The 13,608-nt window shown below is 41.3% G+C and overlaps 1 protein-coding gene across 7 annotated transcripts in view; it reads left to right on the top strand.

The window, feature by feature from the left end:
* Positions 1 to 13,608, top strand: part of DNAH3 (dynein axonemal heavy chain 3) — an 88,546-nt gene that overhangs the window by 39,564 nt on the left and 35,374 nt on the right. For all 7 annotated transcript variants that reach the window (XM_081839437.1, XM_081839441.1, XM_081839436.1 and 4 more), the window contains exons 27-39: positions 1,049 to 1,159; positions 1,466 to 1,580; positions 1,914 to 2,112; positions 3,194 to 3,302; positions 4,022 to 4,135; positions 4,779 to 4,955; positions 5,580 to 5,671; positions 6,554 to 6,773; positions 6,987 to 7,121; positions 7,476 to 7,587; positions 9,825 to 10,066; positions 11,700 to 11,800; positions 12,954 to 13,059. In XM_081839437.1, the coding sequence (XP_081695563.1) occupies positions 1,049 to 1,159; positions 1,466 to 1,580; positions 1,914 to 2,112; positions 3,194 to 3,302; positions 4,022 to 4,135; positions 4,779 to 4,955; positions 5,580 to 5,671; positions 6,554 to 6,773; positions 6,987 to 7,121; positions 7,476 to 7,587; positions 9,825 to 10,066; positions 11,700 to 11,800; positions 12,954 to 13,059 (1,833 nt within the window). The remainder of the gene's footprint in view (positions 1 to 1,048; positions 1,160 to 1,465; positions 1,581 to 1,913; positions 2,113 to 3,193; positions 3,303 to 4,021; positions 4,136 to 4,778; positions 4,956 to 5,579; positions 5,672 to 6,553; positions 6,774 to 6,986; positions 7,122 to 7,475; positions 7,588 to 9,824; positions 10,067 to 11,699; positions 11,801 to 12,953; positions 13,060 to 13,608) is intronic.

The following is a 13,608-nucleotide window of genomic DNA, read 5'->3' as shown; positions in this document are numbered from 1 at the left end:
TACCCTCTATGGCAGTGGTTCCCAATTAGGGGTCCATGGAACACACCCAGGGGTCCACGGCACCATCTTCTGCCAGGAACTCACTTATCTCTTTAATTGTACGGTGAAAGCCACAATGATGATCCACTGATCACCCAGCCTCTGCTTGCTTGCTGGCAAGGGGAAAACTTGTGAAAGAGTTGCTGGATGGCAAGTGATCTGGGATTGGGCAAAAAAAACCTCTGACACAGTTTCTTTGGGCTCTTGTGAGCAGAGAGAGCGAGAGCACAAATGACTTACTCCCTGGGGCGGGTTCACATGCTTATCATTAAAAAATGTAAGGGATCCCTTCCCCAATACTTTATCAAGCCCTGACCAAGCCTTCACCTATGTCTTGAAGATGCAAGATCCCTCAGTTAGCAGAACCATATGCTGCAAGTTTTGTTTAGATGTACCATCACAGATTACAAGTAAGGAATAGTATGTTTGAATACTCTCTCAAATTAAAAAAAAAACCCTTCTGCATATAGAACACTTGCAAGTTAGGGACACAATTGCTTTCAGTTGTAGTGGAGCAATGGAGACAAGTTTTTCCTACTGTCTGGGGATAGGCAATTTGTGGTAATATCACAAATTTTATGGTCTTTTTAGTATACCTAAAATCCTTTGCTTATGAGGGTCCTCCCCACATTTTCTTCAAAAAAATGCTTTGCACAGGTAACTACCATGGAGTTATAAAAAGATTCAAAAGTAGGGGGTCCTCAGTAATTAGCTAATTGGGAAACACTGCTCTATGGAGTCAGGACTTCCCCTTTATTCATATTATAATGTTAATCCTTTATGTTGGTTTCTTTTTACATGTGCATGTTTAAATTTGTTGAATGTCACATAGAGACTGCTGGTATTATTCAAGTAGCAAATAAAATGAAACAAATATCACATTGTAGATCAGGGAAGTTTTGGAAAACATTTCATCCTCCCATTTAGAACCATAGTTTTCCCTTTATATTAAAATCTCAGAGCCCTAGTTGGCCATGACAGTCTAATGTTATTCGCTTTGTTTTTAAAGGTTCCCCGGAATAAGTGGGTGCTGCAGTGGCCAGGACAAGTAGTTATCTGTGTATCATCCATCTTCTGGACAAAAGAAGTATCAGAAGCCATACATGGAAAAACTCTACCTGTAAGATTTGGGGGAGGGGATTGCTGTAACACTGGTCCATTAATTTCAATGGGTCTGCTCGGAAGAGGACATAGTTGGAGACAACCTTCTATATATTGTTCAAATACTTTATTGGGCAGATAGAGATTGACTTGTATTGCATTGATCTGGAAGCAGCTCTGGAAGCCTTTATCAGCTGAAGAGCAAGCTAAAATTATTTAAATGATAAATAATCAGGGACAATCCCCTTAGCGGTTGGGGAAACACTGCAACATGGTCTTCAAGTCCTACCTGTTGGTAATAATAACTTCCTTTTCCCCCCTGCAGGCATTTTTGGAGAAAAGCAACAAACAGATTGGAGAAATTGTTGAACTGGTCAGAGGGAAGCTGTCAGGCGGGGCCCGGCTCACCCTGGGAGCCCTCACAGTCATTGATGTGCATGGTAAATGGCAAGGCCGGGAAGTGGGAGAACAGCAGGATACATAAGAAATTGAAATGCCCATTCCAGTGAAAGTCACGAGATGGAAAGGGAGCTAGGGTTAGAAATGGAATGAGTATTTGAAAAATGGAAGGGGGTCTCAAAAATGCAAGCCCACCCCCACCCCCACTTCTCAGATGAAGTTGCCTTCAACTGAATAATCAGCCCATTGATACCCTTAGCTTAGCACTATCTATAATGACTATCAGTGGCTTTTTCAGGTTTTCAGACAGGAGTTGAAGCTCAATGTTTGGTTTGTGTACTGGTCCATTTGACAAAATATCTTTGTTCCTGCAGCACGGGATGTTGTTGCAAAACTGTCTGAAGACAAAATTTCAGATCTGAATGATTTCCAGTGGATTTCTCAGCTGAGATATTACTGGGAGGAGGGAGAAGTGATGGTCCGAATGATTACAACTGAAGCCAGATATGGCTATGAGTACCTGGGCAACTCCCTTCGTTTGGTGATAACGCCGCTGACCGACCGATGCTATAGGTAACACCCCTCCCCGTTTTTTTAATGTTTGTGTTTTTTGTTCACAAGTCATGCTCAGAACCGGAACGTCAGCAGGATATAGGTTAGGAGTGGTGAACCTGTGGCCCTCCAGATGTTATGGGACTCCAGTTCCCCTTATTGCCATCCAGCATGGCTAGTGGTCAGGTATGAAGGGATCTGGAGTCCAGCAACATCTGGAAGACAAAGCATTGGCTACCTTGGCTTACACATATGAAGTCCCAGGTGATTGATTAAATGATAGATAGATAGATAGATAGATAGATAGATAGATAGATAGATAGACAGACAGACCACACTTTCCTAAAAATACAGCAAGATGGAACACAGCATATAAAATAATCGTATTATCAGTAAAAACATCAATAAACAGTAGCTTGTTTTTTAAAAAAAGAGTCACATTGCAAAGGCCTGTCTGAATAACATTATTTTTAGAAGGCGTCTAAAAGAAGGCAGTAATAATTATGGTCAAACCTCTACTAGAAAGGAGTTTCACAGGGCAGGGCCTTCCACTCTAAAAGTTTGATCCCAAATAAAGACCTCTTGAACCTCAGGACCATAGGATCCAGTGCTAGAGGTTTTTAAAAAGCAAGGCTATCTACATAAGAAACTAGAGAGCTGTATCCAGTTCTTGGCTGAATGTTCCATTAACCCATCCGGCCATTGTCATATCCTAAAACATGTGTGGTATTTGGGTTGGGGCAGGGCAAATGTCATAGGGAGATTCTTGCCCTTCTCAGCAACTTAATGCAAGCTCATAGATTTGCATACTTCCCTTTTCTGAAAACGCTGGGTGTTCCAAAAAGTATAATATTTCATTGAGAAATCAACCATGTTTGAACTTGTTCTGTTTAACTTTGGCCATTTTACTATCCTGAGAGGGTGAGAATATTAAAATTCAGATTCTAACTCCCGGCAGCTCAAGCTTCCAGCGGGGGTAATCATCAGGGAGGATGGGAGTTCTACTCTAGCAGTATTAACACGGCCACAGATTTCACCACCCTGGTATCCTATTTTTTAAAATAAATATACTGTGCTAATTCCCCTCTTTTCTGTTTCTTAGAACATTAATGGGAGCTTTGAAACTAAACCTGGGAGGTGCCCCAGAAGGACCTGCGGGAACTGGCAAAACTGAAACCACCAAAGATTTAGCAAAAGCACTGGCTAAGCAGGTAACAAAATAATCTTTTTGCTGATATCTATGTTTTCCCCCCTCCATCCCTCCCTCTCTTTCTCTCTAAAAATACGTTTGAGGAATCATCTTTGTTTGCTGAAGCTGTGGATCAAAAGTTCATGAATACTTGAAGAAGAAATAGGACAGGTCTTGTATTTATTCCCATTAATTCATATTCCCATCCCACAAGTCTCTGTGGTGAATATATAATACCCCCCCACACACACGTGTCCTGGAAAGAATGGGCCACCCTATTTTTTCACATGAGATTGTGGCAGCCATTTTGTGTGTCGTGCTCTTGTGCCATGCTCTCGCCACAGAAAAAATGCTTTCTCAGGGCTGCGATATTGCCTGGCACCCAACAATGTGCCACAGGTTCCTCACCCCTAATGTAGAGAACCCACAGTTTACTGTTGCATAATCATGGTTTGTTTGTAGTGTGCTTTCCATTTCTCTTTGTAAATTGCTAGAGTTGTAGCTCAGCTTGCCAACTTCTGTAGCGGGGCTCCTGTGCCTTTAACAGCCACATGACACACTGAAATCAATCATGCAAAATTTCGTGCAGTGATGGCAAAACCTGCTGAATTCCTGCGCATTGCACAATTGTTACAGATGCAGGAGCCACTCCTGGAAGAAAATTAAGTGGTTGGCAATGTTATTATTGTTAAGTAAAAATTTGCAGCAACTTTGAACAATATATTATGTCATTTGTTTTAGTGTGTTGTCTTCAATTGCTCTGACGGTCTTGATTACAAAGCCATGGGGAAATTCTTTAAAGGACTGGCACAGGCTGGAGCTTGGGCCTGCTTTGATGAGTTCAACAGAATTGAGGTAATGACTTCCTCTATTTCTGGTGCTTAGACTATGAGTGATGTCACTTCTGAAACCAAAACAGTACCACCCTCATATGGGGGAGATATAAACAGGCTTGGAGAATCCCAAGGTTTACTGAAATACTTTAAAAAGAGAGAGAAAAAAAGCCTAAGGGGGAGGGGAAATATCTGAAAAAGCCCAGGCCTGTTCAGTAGCCACAGAATGCTGCCTGACTATTATGGGAGATGGAATGGAAAGAAGTATTGAAGAGGACATGGATGGCTGATGGGAACAATGAAACCCTGGAGATCTATTGCTAGTCAACGCTGAGCCACCAATTGCCAGTATGAGGCATTTCTCTGTAAAATTTCTGTCTATAGCCAGTTCTCATTGATTTATCACACTATTTCAGCCCAGCCCTAACACAGTGTTTCTCAAACTTGAGTCTCCAGCTGTAGTTGGACTATAACTGCCATCATCCCTGACCACTGGTCCTGCTAGCTAGGGATGATGGGAGTTGTGGTCCAACAAAGAGTTGGGGACTCAAGTTTCATAAAAACTGCCCCAACACATTGTTCAGGTCACATTTAGCGGTCCCTTTACATTGGTTTGAAATGCATGTTTTAAATCTGAAGTATTATTTTCTTTATTTTGTTGTTAGGTTGAAGTTCTCTCTGTAGTGGCACAGCAGATCCTCAGTATTCAGCAGGCTATTATTCGAAAGCTGAGAACATTTATCTTTGAAGGCACAGAGATTTCACTTAATCCAACCTGTGCAGTATTCATCACTATGAATCCTGGATATGCTGGACGGGCAGAACTTCCTGATAACTTGAAGGTGAATTGTTATACATTGGGAAAGCGAAACACCCGTGGGTTGCTGGGCAAGACCAGAAGAATATAACCTGGAACAGGCAGTGAACAAAAAATAGGTAGTCTAGATGAGGAAACAGTATGAGGGAGATGGTAACTGACATAAAAGCACAATTCAAAGGAAAGTGTAAGAGTTAGGTTTCAGAACCTGGGATAGCTCCCAGGGATCATAGGTGTTGCTCTGACAAAAGCATGTGAAGGGTTTAGAAAGGGGCTGCACCTTTTGACACATGACTCTACCTGGCCCCACCCCAAATGTCCATATGCAGAGGCTTTCCTAAGTTCTGGAACTCTGCAGTCAAAGTTCCAGAAGGGAAGCCTCCACATGTAGAGATCTGCATGCCTGTCTCTGTTCAGAACTGCCACATTCTGTGCATAAATCCATTTAAACCATATTCCTCCTCTACTGCTAGACAGTTCCTGGCAATCCAAGTTCTTATTCCTTAGCTAATTGCTTCTGAAGTCATAGGCTCACAAGTAACTATCACTGAAGCACAACATCCTTGGACAACAAACTTACCTATTGCTTTTTGTTTTGAGAATACATTGTATATTGATTATTTATTTCCCCCTACTTTCTGTTCTTCAGGCTTTATTCCGTACTGTAGCCATGATGGTTCCAGATTATGCTTTGATTGGTGAAATTTCACTTTATTCAATGGGATTCCTTGACTCCCGAAGGTAAGTTAGTCGGTTTTCAGGTATTATACAGGAAACTTTCAGCTGGGTGTGTGAGCAACAGAAGTCCTCTTGAAGTCTTGCCATATATAAGTCTTTTCTCATAAACACTTTCCTATATTTCATTTCTCAGATTATTATTATTAATAATAATTACATTTGTATTCTGCCCTATACCTGTAGATCTCAGGGCAGTTCACAACATAACATTGCAGTATAAAAAGAGGTGGTTCCACCACTCCCATCATGCCCCACTGCTGCCAGGCTGGCAGTTTAGATTGTCCTACCCACCCAGTGCTCAAGGGTGGGGTACTCAAGGGTACGCAGCTCTCAAGGGTACCAGCACATCTTTTTTTTTCTTGTTAAAAAGTGTGGCACGTACTGTAACAACTTCATGATGAGTACCAGCACCTATTTTTCTAGAAAAAAACCACTACCCACCAATAGCATCCCCTAATGAGAGCCAGTGTGGTGTAGTGGTTAAGAGCGGTAGATTTGTAATCTGGGGAACTGGGTTCGCGTCTCCGCTCCTCCACATGCAGCTGCTGGGTGACCTTGGGCTAGTCACACTTCTTTGAAGTCTCTCAGCCTCACTCACCTCACAGAGTGTTTGTTGTGGGGGAGGAAGGGAAAGGAGAATGTTAGCCGCTTTGAGACTCCTTCGGGTAGCGATAAAGCGGGATACCAAATCCAAACTCCTTCTCCTCCTCTTCTAAGTAAGAGGAAAAACCTGTCATTTGATTTGTCACTTAATCTTTTATAAACTTACTTGGTGATATCTGTTTTAATTATTCATCTATTTATACATGATGTAGACATTTTATCCTCTTTTCTCCATTGTGTTTGCTGTCCATAAATTGTAACATGTTGTATAATCTTTCACAGTCTTGCCCAGAAGATTGTTGCTACCTATCGTCTTTGCTCTGAACAGTTATCATCGCAGCATCATTACGACTATGGGATGCGTGCTGTAAAATCGGTCCTGACAGCAGCAGGAAACTTAAAACTGAAGTACCCAGATGAAAACGAAAGTGTCTTGCTGCTCAGGGCTCTACTGGATGTTAACTTAGCTAAATTCTTGGCACAAGATGTCCCTCTGTTTCAGGTAAGATAATAGATGAAGTCATTTAGATACTGATAACATGAACTGTTGCTGCATGAATGTAGGCAAGCAAATGTTGATGACAGTGTTACGATTAACTAAGAAGAAAGATTATTTTCATTTGCTTAGAACAGCTTGAATCATGTTTGTGTACAACCAGATGTTCCTGCTCTTAAATTGCATATTATTATTTTTTCTTCTTCTTTCATTTCACAGGGAATCATATCTGATTTATTTCCTGGAGTGATTCTACCTCGACCAGATTATGATCTCTTCATCCAGGCACTGAATAACAATATCGCAAAAATTAATCTTCAACCAGTTCCATGGTTTATTGGGAAAATTATTCAGGTTTCTTTAGTTTGATTTTTTGCACACTGGAAATGTATATGTAGACCAGATCCTTTACCCCTCCCTCAATTGCCGGCCAGCTTTGGTGGGTGGAGCTACTAATCTGTCTCTGTTACTGAGCCAACTTAGGCTTTATTGATTTCCCTTTTTTAGTTTCTTGACTTAAGGCTACACCTTTCATATTTGCACAGTTCCTATGAAACAATGCTGAGCGTGTCTCAAAGTGCTTTGAGGATTTATTTATTATTGAATATATTCATGTCTTCACACTTCTGTGGATTTCTGATGCCCTTATAAGGCAGAAAACTTCATCTACGCAATGTATTTTTGACAACACTTATTTCATTGGCACAGATTTATGAAATGATGATGGTTCGTCATGGCTATATGATTGTCGGGGAGCCGATGGGAGGAAAAACCTACGCCTACAAAGTGCTTGCTATGGCCCTTGGGGATCTGAGCCAAGGTACATATCAAATTTAATTCTGCCCAATGCCGCCTTAATTTAAAAAAGAACTTTAACTTCATCTTCTCTTTCTTCAGTCTGGTGCCCTCCAGATCTTTTGGACTGCAGCTAGTTATTACCTCCCAATTAGCTATCAGGCTAAATTCATGGTGCTGGTACAAAGCCCCCTTACAGCTTGGGACCAAACTACTTAAAAGATTACATCACCCATTATGTATCCAACCAATCACTGTGCTCTATAGAAGATGGCCTTCAGCAGACACCATCTCATTAGGAGGTCCATTCTATAAGATATAGCATCTGGGTCTTCAGTGTTGTAATAGCAAGTGTTTGGAACTCCCCCACCATGTACAGATATCACTTATCTATTATCTTTTGACACCTTCCCATTTCAAGAAGCCTTTTTAAAATGAGATACTCATCCCAGTCTGTATCTGTGCTGGATGAGAAGTTATTTTTCTGTGCTCAAAATTATTTTTTATTTTTAAAAATATGAAATCTTTTCATATAGGTTTTTATTTCTGATGTTTTAATTGTTAAATTGCTTTGAGACATTTCACAAGAAGCAATTCACAAATGAAAGGAAATAAATAAGCACCTATCTGCTGCATCCTGTATAGCAAGGCTGATCTTGAAAGAGAAAACTTACCTCTTGAGCACTTTTTCTCCCAAATTGCCTGTTGTTGGAGAACAGAGGAAGGTTATAGGTACAAGAATGGAAAATTGCTAATGCTGTTGTTTCCACTCTACACAACAGAGAATTTCAGTTGTCTGGAAGACAGATTGAAGGTTGCAATGGCAGAAACATGTCTTATTTGATCCAAACCTTGAGTTGAATAAGCAGTAAAACCACTTACACATTTTATTAATCCAAAGCCATCTTTTGTTCCCAGTGTTCTGAAAATGTTGGACTATTTCCCCTTGAAACTCTCAAAAATTGTTTTCTCAGCCTGCCATCTGAACTTAACCCATCTACTTTCTTTTTCTCTTTCTTCCTTGTCTTTGTCACTTCTTCTGTGGCACAGTATATGCTTAGACTGAGTGTTGTTTTTTCTCCTCTCTGTACTTCAAGGAGGCACTGAAAATGATGTTCACCTATTAAGTGGTATAAACCTGGTTGTGCCTGCCCAGAGTAGTTCCACTGAAGTTAATGAACGTAACTGAGATCCATTAATTTCAAGGAGTATACTCTGAGTAGGAGCAGGGCTAGCTCTGCCATCAGTTGAAGTGAAGGATTATGGGAGGATGTAATGAAAGGGCAGCAAATTGTTCATTATTTAACTCGTTATTACTGTATTTTTTAAGCCAGGGAGGAGGAGAGGTGTTTGGGGGATTTTCTGGCCCTGGTGCCAAAATAACTTGGTTTGCCTTGGTTGATAGGGCTGCTGCTCTGCCTCAGCCTGCAAAATGTATTGGATCTCAGGGTCAATTAAAGCTGGGTAACTGAAGAGGGACACCAAGTCTTTGAATTAAAAAAAACAAAAAAGGGGGGGAAATACCGTATTTTTTGCTCTATAAGACTCACCTTTTCCCTCCTAAAAATTAAAGGGAAATGTGTGTGCATCTTATGGAGCGATTGCAGGCTGCGCAGCTATCCCAGAAGCCAGAACAGCAAGAGGGATTGCTGCTTTCACTGCGCAGCGATCCCTCTTGCTGTTCCGGCTTCTGAGATTCAGAATATTTTTTTTCTTGTTTTCCTCCTCCAAAAACTAGGTGCGTCTTGTGGTCTGGTGCGCCTTATAGAGCGAAAAATACGGTAATATACACCAAGAGTGTAACATCTACTTTTGGCCTGAGAAATAGCTTTGTAATAGCAAGGCTTTTTAGGCACCAATTTCTGCCAGTGAGTTTGCCTTCTAACTAGCCAGAGATAAGAATTGGCAAATCTGTCCATTTTAGATTCTCCCAATTTCTCACTTTTCTAATCTTTTGTTTAGTTCTCCACATTTCACCTCAATCTGCAAATATTTATTGTTAAAAGTCGCCATGAAAATCCATCACCATTTAGTGTGAATGTCTCTTAATAGACACATTTTGCCTGATAACACATTTTTGCAGAGCACTTCCCCCTGATCCAGCATATGCATTTTTGTACACACTACTTGGCTGCAGAGCTGCATTGCCAAATTCAGAGAATTTCAAATGTTTTTCAGAAAGTACAAATTAGGCAGATTCACCTTTAAATGAGAATTGAATTCCTCCCATGTCGCTAACCTAAGATACTTTTTTTGTCTCAGACCCTTCAACAGAAGAATCTGCAGTTGAATATAGAATTATTAATCCAAAAGCTATTACCATGGGACAGTTGTATGGGTGTTTTGACCCTGTGAGCCACGAATGGACAGATGGCGTTCTTGCAACCACCTTCAGAGAACAAGCCAGCTCTACAACAGAGGACAGGAAGTGGATTGTCTTTGATGGTCCTGTTGATGCTGTTTGGATAGAGAACATGAACACTGTGTTAGATGATAACAAGAAAGTAAGTGCCATGGCTGTAATGATAGAGTTTGTAATTTAGAGATTTATTCCCTTAGTATTAAGAAGGTAATTTGAGGACTTGCTCTAAGGTTGCATGATTCAAGCAGTTCCAAAGGCCTAGAGCAGTGGTGGCCAAATTTGGCCCTCCAGCTGCTTTTGGACTACAACTTCCATCATCCCTAGCTAACAAGACCAGTGGTCAGGGATGATGGGAATTGTAGTCCTAAAACAGCTGGAGGGCCAAGTTTGGCCACCACTGGCCTAGAGGCTGCTGCACATGTTTAAAGAATAAAGTTGTTGCAAGCTATTCTTCCTTCCTCTAGTTTGTGGATTCAGAATCATTACACTGTAAGAAGTGTAGAATGAAGACTGCACTGGAAGCAATTTTCTAGATGTACCACTAGACACATATGGTAATAAGAAGCTGTGGGAACCACACCCAGTAGTTGATTGCAACTGGTTCATTTATTATTGTAGTTATTTTTAAATAACCTGCATTATTTGCTTTACGATAACCACTAACTCCATATATCTGGAATTAAGCCCCATTGAACTGAGTAGACATGGTTAAGATTGTGCTGTTATCAAAAGCAAAGCATATCTGTAGAAGTGGGGAAGCAGAGAGTCTCTGTAGCTCTTTCTGCCTATATACATAAATATGTAAGCATGTCATCATACTGTAATTTGCATGACGACAAATATGCAGCTGTGGGAACTGCAGCACGATGTGTGAGCATTCCAGGCAAGCCCTGCTGCTGCCCACCTCACTCTGACGCTCAGTGGGTTTGGCAAGGTTAAGGGATAGGAAAGGGGTTTGGTGAGGGGTAAAGGGAGTGGGGTTGGCCTGGTGTAAAGGAAGCAGGCAGGAGATTGGCAAGCATGTGGGGGTCTGGTAGGTGTAGGCAGCTTTGGCAACTGAAGCAATCAGAGGCAACAATCCCTAGTATAGAATAACACTGTTCTAATGCAAGATAACAATGATTTAAATTCATTCATTGCTTTTTACAAGAGTCTCAAAGCAAATTTCAAGGGAAGGTGTTTACATCACAGCGTCTGTGTTAATTATTTTAGATTACAGTCAGGGAAATATTTATCTAATACTAGATAGTTTGCTATAGGCTTCTAATACACAAATAGCTCTTTGAATCATGGCCTTCTGGGTTTCCAATTAAATATCTAAATTGTGTGCATTAATTTCTACAGGTCTACTCTTAGTAGGACTAGCATTGGCTACTACCCACTGTCTTTTTAATATCTCTGTGTGTTTGTGTGCGTGTGTGCACACACACATGCACATGCATGCAGACATTAAACTATGATTAATATAAAATGGTAAAATAAGTTTCCAGTGCGGCCATGCTGGAAGAGGAGAGAGGGAATTGCCCTTCTTATGCTAAATCATGGTTAAACATTACACACAAACCTTTCATTATCTTTTGCTCTCAAGCATGGAAGTATGAGAAGAAGCAAACGAATGATGTTCATCCTCTTACAGAATGTCACTGTTGTTCATGTGCATGTCTGTAAAATGACTGAAACTCTGTGTGACACATGCCTCAATAGTGCAAGTTGTCCTGTCACAATCCCTACCATACACATGACTGAACCATGGATACATGATGTTTTCATTCTAGCTGTGCCTAATGAGTGGTGAAATAATTCAGATGAGTGCAAAGATGAGCTTAATGTTTGAGCCAGAAGATCTGGAACAAGCATCTCCAGCTACTGTCAGCAGGTAACTTTTGCAAGCAGGGCCAATAGCAGCTTTGTGTGCCTCTCTATATTGTTACAGGATTGGTGCATACATATGTACGTACATACGTACATACATACATACATACATACATAAATACATACATACATAATTTTGTCTGTATGCTCTTTGTGGAGTTAATGGCCCTAGGCAATTCTCTTGGACATCTTAGTAACATAGGACGCTGCCTTGTCATGAGCCAGACCATTGGTCCACCTTGCTCAATATTGTCGATGTTGTCAGCAATTCTCTGTTCATTTTCTGTATTTAAGGTAGATGCTCTGCGACTGGGATGCAGTCTTTCCCCATTTTTACATGACCTGTTTGTCAGATTCAAGAGTTTGCCATAGAAACAACTAGCTGGTAATGTTTCTAGAAGGAAGCCCCATGTGGCTGGAGGCCAGGGCATCCAAGAAGTAGGAGAGCATCAGGCCCAGAGGCCATTCTTGCCTGCTCTCTTCTGGAGGAGCTAGGAAGACACAAAACAGTTGGCTTTCTCTCCATGCTGAGTCCAAAGCTATGGCTTTGAAAGGAAGCCTAAAGGGGAAGAAGCAATATCTGTTGGAGCGCTAATTCTGTGAGGCCTTTCATCGTAATGCCCAGCCTGTTTGTATGTGAAAATTAAGCCTTATATCACAAAGATCCAGTGACCTTCATTCCAAAGAAACCAAACATGGAGTCTTTCTTGGCATTCCTGAAATCTCTTACACCATTCATAGAGATTGAGCTGTATGGAACAGTGTGTGAGGGAGAGGCAGGAGGGGAGGGAGAGGAGGAGAAAAGTATTGATCAGGGAAAACCACATAGGGAGAGGGGTCAAATACCATGATGCTGGAGAGAGAGATCCATGTTCAGGGAGAGAGAGACCTGACCTTACAGGCTTCCTTCATGACGTTGCAAAAAGGTCCAGAGTTGGTCCCCTTCCAGTGTCAGAGGGCAAAAATAGGTGTCTATTTCTGCCTAGGGATGGTGGTGGGGAGAGGGAATTGATCCAGCTACAGTAAATCTTAAGTTTGTAAGGTACCGCAAGAATCCTAGTGATTGCCCACTGTCATCTGAAGGCTGAGTCAACTTTCATAAGTGTTACCCCCTCATTGCAAGCAAATTTGTGCAACAAAACTATTAATTCTTCCAGGTGTGGTATGATCTACATGGAACCTCACCAGTTAGGCTGGAAGCCTCTGAAGGATTCTTATATGAACACATTGCCTACAAACTTGAACAGCGAACACAGAGAACTGGTTTGTGGGCCTATAATTTAATAATGATGATGATGATGATGTGGGGCTTTCATCAGAAGTTTGGGGTCTGGGCCACTTAGGATCTGAAACACTAATGTGAGCACCTTGAATTGGGCTTAGAAATGAACTAGCAACTAGTGCAGCTGGAATTATTTGAAATCTAAACAGGATCTAAACATTGGTTTGGCTGCTGGATTTTGGACCGTTTGAAGATTCTGAGTCATCTTCAAGGACAACCCCTTGAAGAGCCCCTTGAAGATGTAGAGCACATTGGAATAATCTAATCTGGAAGTTAGAAACCGACAAGTGTCTCATACAAGAGAACAACTGCAGTGGGCAGGAAGGCAATAAGGGAGGGGGGATGAGTTGTTGCTGTGGCCGCATAGCTAGAAAACTGCTCTGTGCTGTTTGCAGTGTGGGCAGAGTGGTAAGTGCTCTCGTTTTGCCTCTTACGTGACAACTGAGCAGAGTTTGTTTTCACCTTTGGAGAAACATGTTGATGATAGAGCCATTTAATAATGTAACCATTTTGGAACCAATGGTCCTGCC

Source organism: Podarcis erhardii, assembly GCF_964252035.2.
Source record: "Podarcis erhardii genome assembly, chromosome: 14".
Taxonomy (NCBI): Eukaryota; Metazoa; Chordata; class Lepidosauria; order Squamata; family Lacertidae; genus Podarcis; species Podarcis erhardii.
Note: the sequence above shows the minus strand (reverse complement) of the source record. Positions and strands in the feature narration are given on the sequence as shown.